The 17,240-nt window shown below is 37.4% G+C and overlaps 1 protein-coding gene across 3 annotated transcripts in view; it reads left to right on the top strand.

Annotated features, from left to right (window-relative positions):
• The window catches only part of PARG (poly(ADP-ribose) glycohydrolase), a 67,277-nt gene that overhangs the window by 26,000 nt on the left and 24,037 nt on the right, over positions 1 to 17,240 (top strand). For 2 of the 3 annotated variants that reach the window (XR_002439390.1, XM_021398957.1), the window contains exons 8-9: positions 3,186 to 3,278; positions 5,257 to 5,414. Coding sequence is in view for 2 of the 3 variants with exons in the window: in XM_021398957.1 (XP_021254632.1) it covers positions 3,186 to 3,278; positions 5,257 to 5,414 (251 nt within the window). In the remaining variant the exon portion in view is untranslated. Of the gene's footprint in view, positions 1 to 464; positions 602 to 3,185; positions 3,279 to 5,256; positions 5,415 to 17,240 lie in introns of all 3 variants that reach the window. The other variant, XM_021398958.1, reaches the window with a different exon arrangement.

Genomic DNA, 17,240 nt, shown 5'->3' with positions numbered 1-17,240 from the left:
CCCGTCCCCTTTGTCACGGAATCGGGCCTAACGCCTGTAAACCGTTGACATTGCTTCATTAAGATGGTTAACAGCTTTGCACCAACTAGAACATTGCTTCCTCAGTGTGAAGAGTTGCCTTTGTACTGCGCTGACCTGGGGACCGCTTGGTTCTCTTTCACCTGCCACCTGCCTTGCCCCACATCAGTAATGTAGGACCTTTTGGTAGGCTGGTTTGACGTGCTGATGCAGTGGAAGACAATCCCTCAGATTATTTTCCTGTGGGTTTAGCAAGCTGAAGGATCTCAGGAATGTTGGGTGGGTGTGTCTGCTTGAGGGTGAAGAATTGCACGTCCCTCTTTCAGCAATAATAAATAAGGATACGTAATATGACTCCAGATATGCTGCATTTTACATCAATACAAGTTATCATTTCTGAAGAGGGTTTCTTTCTCAAAAAAATCTTTATTCATTTTTATGACCAGTTACTGTTTGTGCTGCTGCGAAGTTCTCCCAAGTTAGTGTTTGCGTGGTGGAATGTCTGTCAGATGGAACCATGGAGTCAACGTTCCACACCCTGCAGTTCTTTTTCGCTGCTCTCGAGGTCTGAGAAGTATTACAGGTAACAACTAGGCTCCATGTTGCACTGAGCGTAGCTGAGAACATGCAGTGATAGTGGCTGGCCTGCGAAGCTGCAGCTGTGCTGTTGTGCTGTTCTGAGGGTCAAAAGATAAAGAGGGCCTAGTGGGCTGGGCTGCATCAGTGTTATCTCATAGAAACCTCATAGGAATGTTCCTTATAGCAAGAATCCATGGGCAGAAAAAGTAAAGCTGTGATTACGTGCATATGGCTGTGACTCAAGTTACTTGGTTCTCTAAGAACTTAAAGATGTGAAAGGATCTATGTATCTGACTTGTTGCCACTGTTCAATAATGGGTTATAACATCAAGAATTAAGTGAGAAGCACAGGACCAAACATTTCCCTCAGGGAGTTGTTTTCAAGGAGAAAATTCTGGGGAGAAGTTAAAGCTATTCTTAAGTAGGAGAGCATTCAAAACCAGGAGTGCTTAGGCTTCCTGGTGGTTTGGCCAGAGGAGGACAGTGGTGAGGGTTCCTTGGCAAGGTTTGTGAGCTTAGCACTCACGTTGATCATCTTTACGATGTGGGATCTTTTAAGTGACTTGTCTTGCGACAGTGTAGCTTTTTAAAAAACATAACACAACAACAGACACTTACTTGTTATGTAGATGTAGGAATAATCTGCCCGAAGGCCAGTGAAGACACGTGAGCATTTACAGCTCCCGATTTTGATGGATTTCTAGTGGATATCTAGTAAAAATGGTATATGGGAATAAGAACATTAGGAAGGTGAGAAGAAGCAGCACAGTTTCAGTTATAAAAGTAAACTACTTAGTTACATATTCTGCATCAGCTGAGAAGTTGCTGGCCCTGCCTCTGCTTAGGGGAGAAATTGTCTCATACTATTGTTATATTGTTTTAAAAGAAGCATAAAGAAAAGGTTGAAGCCTTGACAGCTATGACAAAGTCCGGTGCCATAATGTGTCACCAGATAAGTGATACTGCATAGTCTGTGGCAGTCAGCAAAGCATGGCAGCCACTATTTTTATGTCAATTTTAAAAGAGAGGAAGCTTTGCCCAAAGGGGAGAGAATATCAGAATTTGACAGCCCAGTAGACATCAGAGGTTAAATGTCATCTTTTGAATAGATTTAACTTACATATTCATTTTATTTATTGAGGTCTGAATTTCAAGTCCTAATGCCTATTTTGTTTCTGTCTGGTACTTAAACATTGCACCTAAGAACAAGGAAAAGTTTCCTGCTAGAGCAGATGGTGCTGAAGGTGAGGTGGTTGTTTGCAGTATCTGATCTGTACTATGTAAAAACATAAGCCTATATGCAGCCAATGGCAATAGAACAGAGAAACTTTTCTTAACCAAAGTGTTATGTTTGTGCTCTATTAAATAATTTTCAGATCTTCTAGGCTTGCTGTTCTTTGGAAGTTCTTGTTACAGTTTAAAACTTCTGTATATCTCCCTAAATATCATACATAGCGTATGGGAAGTGACTATGTAGGTAATGGCATTGTTCTTTTATTTCCCCCTACCCTTCCCTGCCATATGTTGTTTTTCCTTTGAGTATTTGTATGTGTTGTTTTTTTTTTTTTAACTTCCTGAGCACACTTAGTGTTTTGTATCACTTCAGATAGGATGGAGTGGCACAGACATATTTCTGTAGCTATTTTAATGATCTTGGAAGAACTGAAATTGCTAGCCTTTTAAACAATGTTTTCAGTTTGTATTATATGGAGTGCAGTATGCTTTATGAAGTAGATGTCTTGTTTTCCTTTGGTTGAACTCAGAACTGGCAGCTGTGACTTAAAAGGGAGATCTTGGGCTCAGTGCTGACAGTGCTCTGCGTGCTTTGGCAGCCAAGATAGGGCAGAGGGGTGTGATGTGACGGGGTCTGAGAAGCCTTCTGAAAACTGGATGTACCTGTACCTGTTTTTTGAGTGTCATCAGTTCTGGGAAGACAGTGAAAGGAAGAGGCTGAGGAGCTCACAGCTTCAGCATGCAGGAACTTGAGGCTGCAGCCCTTTAATAGATGTGGTCCAGTGTGTGTGGATGTTGGGGAAACGTGATGGGGATGAACAGCAGGGTGTGGCCAGGCCTACATGCTCTTACTGTGTTTTGTGTTGCAGATGCTGAGGACCATTGGTCTGACACAGCATTAACAGGGCAATGTCATAGATGCTTGCCTCAGACTATGGCCTGTATATCAAAGGAAATCAAATCTTTTGAGTACTACTCTACTGGTTATGTACAGATTTATATTATTTATATGAATATTATTTACATCATGATTTTCGTTCATTGTTTTGAAAAAAAAATCAAATAATAACTTACTCAAAATTCCTTCATAGTGCATTTAACCACATGCTTTCTCAGCTGTGACTTTTGAGAGAGAGTTGTTTCTGTATTTCAAGCTAGAGGGCTATTGGAAGATAAAATTCAGTGAGATACTATGATAAAAAATTCTAAAACTTTGATTTGTATTAGGCTAATAAGTCTTTTCTCATTTCTTTTGAATGGGCCCTGTTTTCGTAAACTTTTTTGTACAATTATTATTTCTGAGTTAAAAGCTTTTTAAAATTGTTGTTTATTTACTTATTTCCCTTTTTAACTAGGTTCTTGAAGATGCAGAGGCCCAGCATTTATTCCAGTCCATTCTTCCTGATATGGTCAAGCTGGCACTCTGTCTCCCTACTATCTGCACGCAGGTGAGCAAACACAGCTAGCCTAGCTACGTGCTCTCAAGCAGACCAATTTTCTGTAAAGTAATTCTCATGATTAAGGTCAAAAGATCAAGCTCTGTTATATTTTTAATAAAAAATAAAGCTTTTGTACCGAATGTAGCCGAGGCCTAGGGAGCAAAATGGATCATGCACGTCTTGTAATACAATCACACTTATCAACTGGAGTACTTGAATAATGTTAACATGTCTGATTTTTGCATTTTAGAACTCTTAATCATAGTTTTTTCATAAAGCCTTCCCTGGAAGCATAGTTTATTCTGTTGAGAGCATCACAGTACTTGTTCACGTACCAGCTTTAATTCTTTGCTGTTGTAACAGGAATCAGTTGAGTGAATTGTAAAGCTAATGGAAACCCTATTGTGAATAATTTCATTGAAGTGAATAGGATTGAGGATGTATGATAACACATTAGCGGGGTTAGGACTCTAATTTGTGTACTCTTTTGTCATGCTTTTCTTAATTGATTTTGTTGAACTGGAGCAGGAAAATCTTTCCCTGCTTTATGCGGAAAGCATTCTACAACAAATAGACAATTTCAAACAGTGTAAATATTTCTTAAGCACATTTTTAGCTAGTCGCTGCTGGGAGAGTTTTTTGAGAATGTTGCCAAGTTTCTAAACACAATCAAGCACAGCACTCACTAGGTCATGTGGTAATGCCTATCATAAAGATAAGTATTTATAGTGTTAAGTGGTATAAATGGTTAAGAATTTTGTGAGAGCTATTTTTTTTTGTTATATGTAAAACTAGACTTGTAGAACTGAGAGAGAGAGAGAGAGCGCGCACACGCTTTTCAGGCTTCTTTTCCCCCTCAGTGTGACTTCAGAAATTGTAATATAGCATGTTAATTAAATAGCCAGAAGACAGAATGGGATACCAAGTGAATGTTGTAATTATAAGAATGAAAGAAATTGTGTTGCGGAGCAAACAGAGCTGTGTATTCAACAGTGTAAATTAGCAACAGCTTCTATATTCACAACTAAAGGGATTAAATCATGTCTGTTTAGCTTCCTGGAGCTAAGCCAATGGTGATTGCTGAGAATATTGGAAGAGGCAGTGAAAACAGTTCTCTCCCTGCTATCAAGGGGATTTATCATAATTGTTACTGAACTCCTTGGTAAACAGCCATTTTTGTCCTGATATTGTCATGTAAACATATTTTGTTTTTTAAATAAAATGGCTTGAATATGACCCGGGAAAATCTCATATCAGGAGACAAAGCCTAATTAAAGGAAAGGTGGTAGTACTTAAGTTTCGTTTCCACTCCTTTGTTTCTCTTCAAATTGGAGAAACTCTGTCTAGAGTCAAAATACCAAATAAAAGATTGAAATAAGGCTGTGCTTTTTTGATTATAAAAGCTTTTTTTTCTGATTATAAAAGAATTGTTAATCATACACTTCCTGCAAAGATTATCAGTCTGTTGTTTTGATTCAGGGAGGCCAGGAATAAAAAATCAAGCCATTGGGTGACAGCTGTGAAATGGCCTCCACCTTTCTTTGTAAATGTGAAGCATGGTTATTGTAGCTGAAAACATTCCTTAGTGAGTTCTTATGTATTCAACTATCAAAATGGAATATTTTACTTCAGTTTTTAAGATTGCCCAGGAACTGCAAATCCTGCATATTTTTTCCCCTCTATTTCCCCTGATTTTGTTTGATAAGTTGTGTTTTCTTGGTCTCTTTTTTTATTATTGATTAGAAATCTGCAGTTTGTCAGCAAGCCTTTTCCCAATTGTCTTGAATAAACTGTTCTTGACTTTAATGGTTCTGCTGATTAAAGGGTTCACCAATGGCCTAAATTACTCTTGCTCTAATTTAACAAATGTAATTTTGTGCTCCTGTTTTTTCTTTTAAAATGGGTAAGCTAATTATTTTTCTCTCTCCTTCCCTCCCTTTTCTCCTGGCCCTCCCTCCCCCTCACCTCTTTTGTTCCCACTTGGTAGCCAATACCTCTACTGAAACAAAAGATGAATCACTCCATCACTATGTCACAGGAACAGATTGCTAGTTTTCTGGCCAATGCTTTCTTCTGTACTTTTCCACGCCGCAATGCGAAGATGAAGTCTGAGTATTCTAGTTATCCAGACATTAACTTCAACAGGTATGGCATTTGGGAAGAAATGGAGCTGATAATCCTTCAATGAAAATATCGTTGTTGTCATTTAGAAGAGAAACCTGTGTCGTCTTCCGTGTTTTTAGAAGACCCTTGTTGCTATTTTCAATAGATTGCATTCTTTACTTTTTTTTACCTGTCAGGGACAAGGAAGCTGTCTAACTCTAAGAAAGATTCTTGTGCACAGGAAGATGCTTAATATTCCAAGTTTTCCTCTTTTGTTTCCATGTGTGCACATGCACAAATACTCTTACATGGATATAATTAAGCTAATGCAATTCCCTTCTTCCTTGTAGCCATTTGTCTACAAATGGCATATTTCAGTTGAGCTTTGAGTATTTTATATGTATTTAAATGAAAGGTCAGCATTCCCCCAGCCATGTTCCTGTTGTCTCCTTGTGTCAGCAGTGATGACCTGCAAATTGAGTCAGTTTAACGGGACTTCATTCTTCATCAACCTAGGAAAGTTTTAAGACCACAATATGAATTTAACTGCTGATATTTTGATTTGTAAACAAATGCTTATTCTTTTTTTTCCTCAACACTAGCGTTTCTACACTTTTATTTCTTAAATGTGCTTATTCCAGTTATGGAAGGAGATAGACGAAGGGGGCATTTCCTGCTACAGAGTAATAAGTCCACACAGACTTCTGATTAGAAATATGTATGGATCAACCTTAAATTTATTAAACTCAGATTATCTGGAGATTTTCTTATTCCCCTGCAGTTAGTATATGTAGTTTATATGTTCTGAACACTGAGATGGAATATGAAGGTAGTGTTACCTGTGATCCAGCACACTTCGGCACTTACTTGTGTCATAAGAGCCACAACAGGCTTGAACTTCCCAGAATAAAGCAAGTCGGGTGTACTGATGCAGTAGTAATGGTTTTGGTGCTGGATGTATTGAAGGGCTGGCACAAGCTTATCTACACTGAGTATTTAGAAGAGAGGCCAGAAAGCTGTAGCTGGCAAAGGTTTGCTGGACCAGATTTTAGTTCCAACAGTGCAGTGGCATACAGAAGAGAAGTATTAGTGGGCATTTGTGCCCCATACAGCCCAGCTTATTTTTCCACCGTCAGTTTGTAGAAACAACTAAGTGGGGAGTAACCATTTATTGTAACTTAAACATATTATACATCAATTAGTTAAATTATCAGCTACACAATAAAATGCTCCAAAGTCACTGGAATACGTTCACAGTCTATGAACATTGCACAGGTGGATGAAGTCACAGCACTACAGTGTAGTAGTAGTGGTTAACTCAGGACATGATAATTTGAACTACTTAGAAATAAAAAAAGCCTTGACTAAATATTGGAGAAATGAATTACTGCCATAGATTTAAAAAATAACCTGTAAAAGCATTTAAGCATTCAGAATTTGTGCCTTATTTTGGTCAGTCCTTTGTTTTCTCTTACTTTGCCTTTTAGTGCCGTCGTTCAAAGTAAATTCCAGTCGTATTATTTTGAAGGGATAATACAACAGTCTTCAGACCTTCCTCTTACATTATATATGATGTAATGCTCAGCTTTAGGCTGTGTAACGTTGAAAGACACTTTTGTCTAAGTGCATGAATGTTTACCAAACTGGAAGAAAGAAGGAAAGATAATGGTTTCTCTTTCCTGAGAATTAAAAATAACTGTTGTTCAGAGTTTGTCTATTTATGCATTTTTATATAAGAACAGTCTCCTTCTTAATACTTTTAATTTAATCATTTGTTGGACCAGTGTTTTTTTCCTTTATATTTTGGAGTTGATAATGAACAGGTGAGTGAAGTAAGAAAGGTGTGTGGCAGTAGCTAAAAATAAGAGTGAATGTGTCAGTGAGAGGGGGACTGACAGTATAAAAGCTGAAGCCCATTGAGTGGTGAAGAGAATACAACAAGAAGTTACACTGTTTTCTGTCATGTTACTGTCTGTAACCGACTTAGATGAACTCTAAACTGATGGGAAGAGGATTGACAGTACCTCATTTATTTTTTCCTCTTTCTGTTAATCTTATATTTTCCCACCCTAGGAAGTTCTTGAAGAGCAAGAACAACAAAATGCCGTGTTTTCAGCTATCGTTTCAGATTTGCAAAGATGACAAGGTTTGTTTCACTGCAGGATGTATTTTTCAGGCTTTACAGAAAAGCCTTTCATGAGGCTGGATGTGTTCAAAAGGCAGGAGGCAATAGCTGAAATTGAAGTGCTTTTGACTTTTTTTCCTCTTCATAATACTGCTTTGATTTAAAGGCTTTGGAGACTGTTGCTCTGCCCTGTTTAGGTATGGGCATAACAGAGTGTCCTACACAGCAGCTCTTTTCCCCCAGTCTTATTGTCTGCAGTTTTTTTCCAGTCTTAGTTCTTTCCTCAGCATAATTTGTCTGCTGCATGACTGTGAATGAATTACTGTGTTCCTTGGGCTCAGAAAAAAAAAAAAATCTGCCATGATTCCGTAATGAAGCAAAATTACTGAGCACATGCTAGCATGTGAGAGAACTCATTTTTAACAAATGTTCTGTAATTTCACTATATGTGCACTTTCTGCATTAACACGGAAGGCTTTCACCCCTTCCCTTGACTCATGAGACTGAAAAAATTGAATTTTGTGCCTTATGTTAGAAACACAACTGTACAGTCTGTTTCTTTCTTGTGTTTTCAGCTTTATGCAGCAATCATTTATCATTCAGTTAATACAGTCTTAAACATCAGCACCTGTTTGTACACTTTAGTTATGTTTTCTGGTTTTTTTAAGTAGTCTTGTTGCCCCCCGCTTCTTTTCAGTCTTTTCTTCTGTAGGTTTTTCTGGTATTAAGTAACATATTGTGATTTCCACCAAACACCCCTAATCAAGATGCAAATCTGACATAACAGCAGATGCTCAACGTAGGAAACTGAGAATATTTTTTTCCCCTCTATTTAGCTTTTTCTGGTGCACCAGTGCTTGGTACTGTTACTGTAGTGATGATGGCATGTTGTTTGAATGCACTAATAACTGCGTCTGATTGGAAGGAAGGCCATTTTAAGTGTTAGTATTAACATAAATCATCTCTGCTTCATCTCTTCTCTCCTGTCCCTCTCACCAATTGAGGGAGGAACAAAGGGAACATTCCTCATTTGACACTGAAGCACTTAGTTTAATAGCGTGTTGTGACACTGAGTGCCTGTTTTCATTGTTCATTGTGCTACGTAGGCCAAGTTACTCGTATAATGGAATACTCTGTAATTTAATTAAATTCTTCCCTTTAGGACTTGGCAAGGATTGGCCTCTTGCAGTTCTTAAGTTATTAATAACATAATTCATTAGAAATGCAGTTAATAAAATGGAATTCATAGTTTAGCTTTGAGAGCCAGGATATTTATGAATTTTAGTAAATGGAATAACATCTGTTCGGTGGCCAAATATTATTAGAGCATACAAAATAGCATGAGGCATTGCTTCTGTTTAAACCAAACATAAAGCCAGATCTTAAAAGTTCCATTTTTGTCTCAAGAATGCTTTTATAATATATTAACGTGGAAATGGATTGGGCATCTTTGTGCAAAAATATTCCATTAACAACAGAAGGAAGTAATTGCATTTGTCCTCTTATGATTCTTAGTGCTACATTTCTCATAGAAGTTGTATGTTGCTTGAATGTGAAGGATTAGTTGCCTTGGCTCTTCTGAGGTGACCTCTACAGTTGTGATGATGGTTGCATTTGAACAGAGTTTCTTCTGGGAGTACTGAGAATGAATCTTCACTATGTGTAGTTTGTGGTTTAGTGTAACATTTTCATTAAAAGGGAGGAATGCTTATTGTTCCTTCCCCTTTGATATATTTCAGGAAAGAACTATGCTCCTTTTACATTTATTTGTGAGAAAATACTGAAACAAATACAGTCGAGTGTCAAGCAAGGCTGTTCAGTGGAGGTTTTTCATGCCCTTGTTGACTGAGCTGTCACACCTGTGTCTTACTGCCATAGCAGCTCATAATTCAGGAAACTACAAAGTCTGATTATGTGTAAAAGAAATGTATAAAGAAAAAATACCGACCAAACAACAATACTCTGTTCAATCTTATCTTGGTTCTCTGGATGAGTGAAGAGAGAACTGGTGTGTCAAAGACCCGTTTTGCTTTCCTGTACCTTCGATCTGCTGCAGATATGTTCTTAGCTGTAGCATCAAGTTACAGTAATTTCACTGTTCTTTTTTGAAAAGCTACTGTAGTTAAACTGCAGGCATTAGGCATCTGTAGTAGCTGCTGTCAAAGTAAGTGAGGCTGTATTATAATTGAAGACAGCGTGTCTAATAATGCAAACCTGGTGGATCTTCTGGCACGTATGTTAGTGAGATGCTCTGCTCTGCAACAGCCAGTATTCTAGTGGGACTGACTTTCTCCATTTTTATCAAACAAGCTTTTAAAGTAATTTCAAGTGATTGGAAATGAGGGGGAAAAAACAGTAGTTAAGATATATATGTCTTTTATGGAATGCATAATATATGAAAGGAAATGGGCAAACTGTATAGTACGTTTATGCAGGAGAATCGAAATCTAATTTACTAGTAATACAATTGTCTCTTCATAAACAACATCAATTTTGCAACACTAATGAGTATTCTCTGGGGAATAAATTATCTGGTGACTTCAAGAGAACTTTATTTGGACTGAGAGATGCATTGCTCTTCTGAAATGTTGCACTTGGTTTTTTCTGTGGTTTTAAACGCCGAGCCTACAAAACCAGTCCTGTTTCCCTGCCTCAGGTCTGTGTTCTTATTAGTACAGATTTAAGTAGAGTGTAATTTCCTGTAAAAAATTAAAATTGGCATTTTTGTGTGGCAGACGTTGAAATGGTCTTTGATAACAGGACAGCATTCTTAACAAGTCTAGTAATTGCTTTAGTGATTACACAGTACTCTATCTGAATACCTCCTGGTTACTTTAGTAAACATAGTAATTCATTACAGAACTTAATTTTACCATGATGTGGGATGTTTTGTTTCAGATGCTCAGTGTAAAACATTCCACCGTGCTGTTCATTGGTGCTGAGCACTTGGGGTTGGCATCTTCCTGTTTCTCCAAAGACAAGTATCGCTGTACTATATCTAAAGACTACTAAGTCATCAGAGTTTTTCCTTAAGATGTTCAGAATGCTCCAAGTTGCTTTTAAAAATACACAAAGCTACAAAATAAAAAACACAAAGATAGAAGTGTGGGCGTATGTGAGTGCGTGAAGATGTTTTTTGCCTTTAGATTACCAGCAAAATCACATTGCTCTATTTCTGTATGCTAATAAAATCTCGAGTCTCTAATCTGAAGATGAAGTTCTAATTAAACATAAAGGTGTTGCGTGTTCTTAAATAACTTGATATGATGAAAGTTGATACCTATGACACAACAGTAAATAAGGAAGTGCCTGTGAGATTGAATTACTGAATATATTGTTTTTCTCCTACTTGATGCCGAGGGAATTCAAAACCTCTAAATTGCTTTCTGTGTAGGCAGAAATAGAAGGCTGTTTTAATACAGAAGGGTGGGATTCACGTTATTAAATGAACGTACACTTGGCATCAGAAAAACAGATCTGATGTTGCCGCACCTAACTTGTGTAAGTTTATGCTGTTTTCCTGTTGTCTTCTAATGAGGCAGGTGGCTGAGCACCACACAGTCCTTTGCTCAGTCCCCCCATTGCCAGTGGGATGGGGGAGAGAATTGGAGAGAAAAAAAAAAAAAACAAACCCAAACCATAAAGTAGAACTTGTGGGTTGAGATAAAACTAAGATGGAGAAAAAGAAAAGGATAATAATTATGATATGTGTGTATTTGTGTGTATATATGGATATGACAAGTGATACACAAGGAGTTGCTCACCATGCTTTCACCAATGCCCAGCTAGCCCCTTGAGCAGTGGAAGAGAAAGAGGTGATCTCCCACCCCCTTCAAAACTCCCCCTGCCTGATGTCATATTGTATGGCGTATCCCTTTGGCCGGTTTAAGTCAGCTATCCAAATTCTGTTCCCTGCCAGCTCCTTGGGCCCCTTCACTGCGAGTGCCCTTGGCTCTGTACGCACTGCTTAGGAGGCAACTGTAAACATCAGTGTGTTATCAACATTGTTTTTACCTAGAATGAAAACATAGTATTACACCAGACACTCTGAAGAGAACAGTTCTATCCCAGCTGAAACTGAGAAACCTGTCAAGACCTGTAAGATTGAGATAGTGATCTTTCCGTTTGCGCTCTCGCTAGTTGTTTTATCTGTCTTTCACCTCTGGGCAGGTCATCTTGTTGGGCTTATCCTACTTTTGATTGATATGATGTTCAAAATTAATTATTGAAGTTTTAGTGTTCTGAAAAGCTTTATTTGTAGTTCTCACTTAAAATACTTTCAGTAGCAACAGCACTTCCTAGTAAGAACCTGTATTTTTACATTGAACTTGCCATTTTCAATTTGTTCAGATTTCCTTATCTTAAATTACATAATTGACTTTTAAGTATTTAAAGCTGTCTAGGGCAGTACTCTCCAGGCTCTTCTCATCACACACTCTTTATCAGAAAACTTCTTTTTTACACACCCCTACTATATGTACATTTATTTATAAATTTTATGTGTACTACTGTGCTAATATGGTCTATACACTATGAAACGTCCATGAGAATAGAGATATAAAAAGATGAGATAAAGATTAAGTAAACCACTGTTTCCAGTTTTTTTCATTCTACAAATAGTACAGAAGTATTTTCTTCTTACGTTCCAGTGGGTTGTCCTTAGTTCCCCTGGGATACTTTTGCGACCCACATTGGAGACTGTGAGTCTAGGGTGGTGTTCTTCACAAAAAGGAACAGTAAGCAGGAGTGAAATGCTGTGTTTCTCTTGGTAAGCGAAATGTAAATGGTAGTAGTAAAACGCTGCTGTCTCACTTTAAAAAAAAAAAAAAAAAGTCTCCTGTCAGTATCTGGCTGGAACTATATTCTGTCTTTTCACTGAAGTGAAGCTTTAGTGATGTAGCACTGTAGTTTAAAATGTGGTTAGATATTTCTGTATGCATGAGACCCCATCCCCAATACACAACCAATTGAAACAGCTTTCTCAGAAAATACTTCAGTCAAAGAATACAGGTAACTAAGGTAATTCTCCTTGTTCGTTTATGATACTGACTTGCTATGATATGTTGAGAGAGATTATTCTAGATCGTGTGCAATTGTATCTGTACACATGTTTATATATAGAATTTATATATAATTTCTATATACAAATCCCATACACGATGGGGTTCTCTTTTTGTTCATACAGACAAAATACTTACACATACAGATGTAAGTATGTAATACTTACACATACAGATTTCCTGCCCTTTCAATACACTATCTACAAGTAGTCCTAAATAAACATGTGGCTAAAGTTAGTATGAGCTCAACTGAAGAAAAATATCAAATAACATTGTGACAGAACTGTTACTGAAACAAAGTATTTTGACCAACTATGCTTAGCATTGTGAATCAAAGCTTAGAAAAAAAGTTGCTTACAAATATGGTAATGTTTTTTAAAAAAGGAAGACCTTTATTTTTCACTTGGAACTTCATGGAGGAAGAATGTTTGCAGGAGAAAGATGGTAGAGATGATTCACCATGCTCCCTGGTGCAACTCATTTAATCCTAAATGATTCATTTATTGTGCCAATTGACACACTGAGTTTTTCTTCTAGAGTTGCGTGTATCAGTGTGAAATTTTAGTAGTTCAAATTGAGATCGGTAGCAATTGAGAATGCTCTGCTTTTTGATGAAAACAACTCTCAATCTTATGGAGAGCAATCAGAGTTTGAAGATAACGTGTGTTTCCGCCCCTGCATGCATACGTGGACTTGAAATGTAACAAGATACAAAACCAAAGATACCCATTCAATTCATTTTTCAAGTATTTTGCTATTCTATACCTTAGACTAAAGTTCTGCCTGGTGATTATTTATGTTCCTGAAGCTGAAGGCAATGTCTGTTTTCGTATCTGCCTTTATTTTCCATTCTTTCTCTGCTCCGTTCATTTACTGGATTAAATGTCTACACTACTTCCTTGTAAATCTTTCTTCCGCTTCTATTTGTGGAAGGACAAGGTTTTAAGTGAAATGCTTTGCATTTGTTTTGGTGCGATGCTATCTGTAGTGAGATTACACAAAAGTAAAAGGTACAATATGAGCATCTTCAAGCATCTAGTCAAGAAAAAGGTACTTCTTAGTGCTTATGCAGTTAAGAAAATGCACAGGAGGTTAACTGGGTGCCAGAACTGTAAATTTGCATATTCACACATTTGCAAATGGTGTACATGAAATGTGATGGAATTATGAGTGAGAAGTTTACAGAATGCTTTGAAGTATGGTCTATGCTGCAACTTTGGGAGGTATTATTACAGCGTGGACTGTTCTCTGATTCTTAGGATAGGTTCAAAGGTTCAAATTTGCACATTAGAAACATTGATGTACTCTTGGAAAAAAAGCGTTTGAATAAAAGCCTGACTTGGGGATGGTAAGCTACAGGCTGGGGATGGAAATGCGGATAAGAAAGTACTTAATATTATCTAGGAGGCTAAATTGCATGATAAAATATTTATTTTTCTGGCGTTGCCCTTCTAAGATGGAAACGTTGATTGAAAACAAGACAAACCTGAGTTTGAAGTTGATGAGGCCGCGGAAAGCAGAATATTTGTTATACCTTTAAAATGCTTTTTTTTCACTCAAAATAAAATAGTAACACCTGTTTTTGTAATGTTAAATGTAGAAGCAATATGAATGATTACTTTGAAACTTTACTTCATGTTTGTTGACAGTTGGGTAACTTTTAATTCTTATTTGCATTTACCCAAGAACAGTTCTTATTTCTGGTATTTTCTTTCTCATGTATGGGATTTCTCTTCAGAAGATTGAAGTAAACATCTGATTATTAGCTAGGAAAGTTTTCAGGTAGCCACAATGACTTAACAATCTACTTTTACTATGCTATTGGCACATCTACTGTCTTAAGTTTTTAAATCTCTGACCTTCACTTGTCAGAATGTCTAACTGTATCCCTATAGGCATATCTTGCTAATACATCTTTTATTTGATTAGCATCACTGCAGAGCTAGAATAAATCCTCAGTTCTGTTTGGTGGTCAGCCCAACAAGCTTTGTGCTCTGGTGTCTGGCTTCCTGCTAAGTGGAAGTTAGCTGCATGGCAGTAAGAACATCTTGTGCAGAACAAAAACAGCTTACCTATGCAGTTAGAGGTAATATTTCAATTGCTTCAGCTGAAAGTGGGGCTTGCAGTCCTTTGCGTTTGATTTAAAGTGCACTTCATTTGGCTGAATTCTTTAATTTGAATTAATGTTTTTTGGCCCTGGGTTCTTATCAGTAAATTGGTTATGTGGTTTCCACTTATATTTTTGGTTAGTTTCTTTTTTTTAGTAGGATCTGTGTTCTGGCACTTGAAGAAGCATTTATTTTAATGTATTACTGATGTCTTCATATAGCTTTGTTCTCCAAAACACTGATATTTGCACCAGAAATAAAAGTTCCCGTAATGTTCCCTAACTGATGATCTCCAAAATAGTGTCCTAGGTTAAAATGTTTCTAATTTTATCATATTATCCCATCTTAAATTGATGGGAGCAGGTCTGGGCCATTTCTTATTTGTTTTGCTCATGCATTACTTTGTTCACAGAGATGACTGCTTATTTATGCTGTGTCTAAGACAGTATGGTTGCGCGTATATACAGAATGTGATGTTTATTGTTTTATTTCTCTTCTCTTTCTACTTCTGACCTTAGTGTAGCTTGGAAGCCTCTTGAAACATTGGCATCATTGTGATACGATTTCTCTGGAATCGTAAGAGAACATACAAAGCAAAGTCAGCTGAACTAATAGCAGTAATCCTTAATAAATAGGTAGCTCCTATGAAGGCATATGGCTAATTTTTAACCTACGAAAACATGTAGGAATTCTTCCACTGATCTGATGGGCCTTTAAAACAAATCCCCTCTTGTGCTAACCGCAGTTAAAGATGTGATGTATAGTTACAGGATGCATATTGCTGCAAAAAAATGAAAAATTTTGGTTGAAATGTCTTACTGACAGTGACCACATTTTGGTTTCATCCATTACAATTATTTACCAAGTTCATCTCCCTTGCTGTTGTCATTTAGCTTGATCTACCATTTTTCAAGCATAGTATTTTCAGTTCTCAACTCTCCCTGCACAGCATGCTAGTTACACTGAAGCATGTAACGCCTTTGTGATGTGAAGCACTTACTACTGAGAATTTGCAACGTAAGCAAGATTTCAAGTTGAAGTAAAGAGGCAAAAAAAAGCCCGGTGAAAGCATGATTGGGCTAGTATATAAATGAACCGGTTTAAAGGACTCGTACTAAATAAGACTTCCAGATAAGGGGTCAGAGACAACTTAGGCATTTCGTCAAGACCTGCGTGCACACCTTAACTTTCTTTTTTGAGTCCCTTATTAGTCAAGCAAGTACAACCCAGTCCTAGATCTCGCAGATGGGTCCATTTTAGGTAGGCCATGCACATATGAAACCTACTGCCTTTGAAGTCCTACTGCCTTTGAAGTTAAGGTTGTTATGAGGCTGAAGGTTTTCATAAGATCTTTTCAACCTTAAAATTAGCTTCTTTAACTTTATACAGATTTTGGATAAAATTGATCTCTTCAGCATGTGTATTGCGTAAGAATTTTTAAATACTAAAAAAAACCAACCCTAGATCACCACTGAAAGCTAAGTCTAACTGACAGCATTCCATTTTTAAAGTCAGATTGTCATTTCGATGCATGGAAACAAATGAATAATGTTGTGTCATTGCTTTACTTATACTGTTTTTGTGGTTTATGGGGATAAGGGCTGGTAAGGGTGTTATAAGTTACATCCTCAGGGCTTTGACCACATCAGACATCTTTTAGTGACCTTCCTGCTCAAAGGATATTATTTCTGAAGTCCTCGCTGTTCTTCCTCCCAGTTAAATTCCATTATGTGTTGCCAATAACAATGCCTTGTCACTTGGCTGGAGGTGAAATTAGGTAATGTGTGTTCAAGCTGCTGGAAGATGGATGATGCAGTAAAAAATATTTCAGTTAACCTTAAAAGCATGCATTCACTTAATGGCTAAAAATTGGATGCTTCCTTTTAATGCTTAGTTTTTTTTACAGATGAGTTTGAGAATGCCAGTAGTAGCCCAGTGGATAAAGCCATTTCTATAGGGGGTGAATTAATTTCTTTAGAAATGCTGCTAGTACTGTGCAGTTCATGAAAGCAATGTAGTTGCCTTCATTTTTCTCTACAATTCATTCAGCTGTAAGTAGGGTACGGCATCTGGATCCTGGAGTGTTTAGCGTGCATGTTTTCACCCCTCGGTCACTGATTTCAATCCAAGCTAGTTCATTGCAGATATGCTCCTTTTGAAATTACATTTTTTGATACTACAAAATCAGCATTATTACCTTTATCAGAAACTTACCTAGCAAATCAACCAAAAAACTAGCTCTATTTCAAACAACGTACTCTCATGAAGGTATCTGATTTTGGCCTTCTGCCTTTAAAGTGCACTACATATATAAGCATGTAAATATGTCTCCTGTTGGGAGTGTACAGTATTTGTGTAGATTTCAGGACTGGTGCCTCTGTAAGAAGTGGTGTGGGGATCATGGCAGTTGAGGCACAGTGTAGCAGCATTGCAACTAAACACTTTGTTGTGGGAAGAACTGTCTAGACAGCCCCTGTGTCCTAGTTGTGTTGATGCTGAAGTGGCTGACTTTAGGGAGGGCCGACTGTTTTTCAACTTTTACCTGTAAGTAGCCTAATGACTATGCCATGTATCC

The sequence above is a fragment of the Numida meleagris genome, chromosome 5 (genome assembly GCF_002078875.1).
Source record: "Numida meleagris isolate 19003 breed g44 Domestic line chromosome 5, NumMel1.0, whole genome shotgun sequence".
NCBI lineage: Eukaryota > Metazoa > Chordata > Aves > Galliformes > Numididae > Numida > Numida meleagris.
This window is presented reverse-complemented; position numbering and strand designations above follow the sequence as displayed.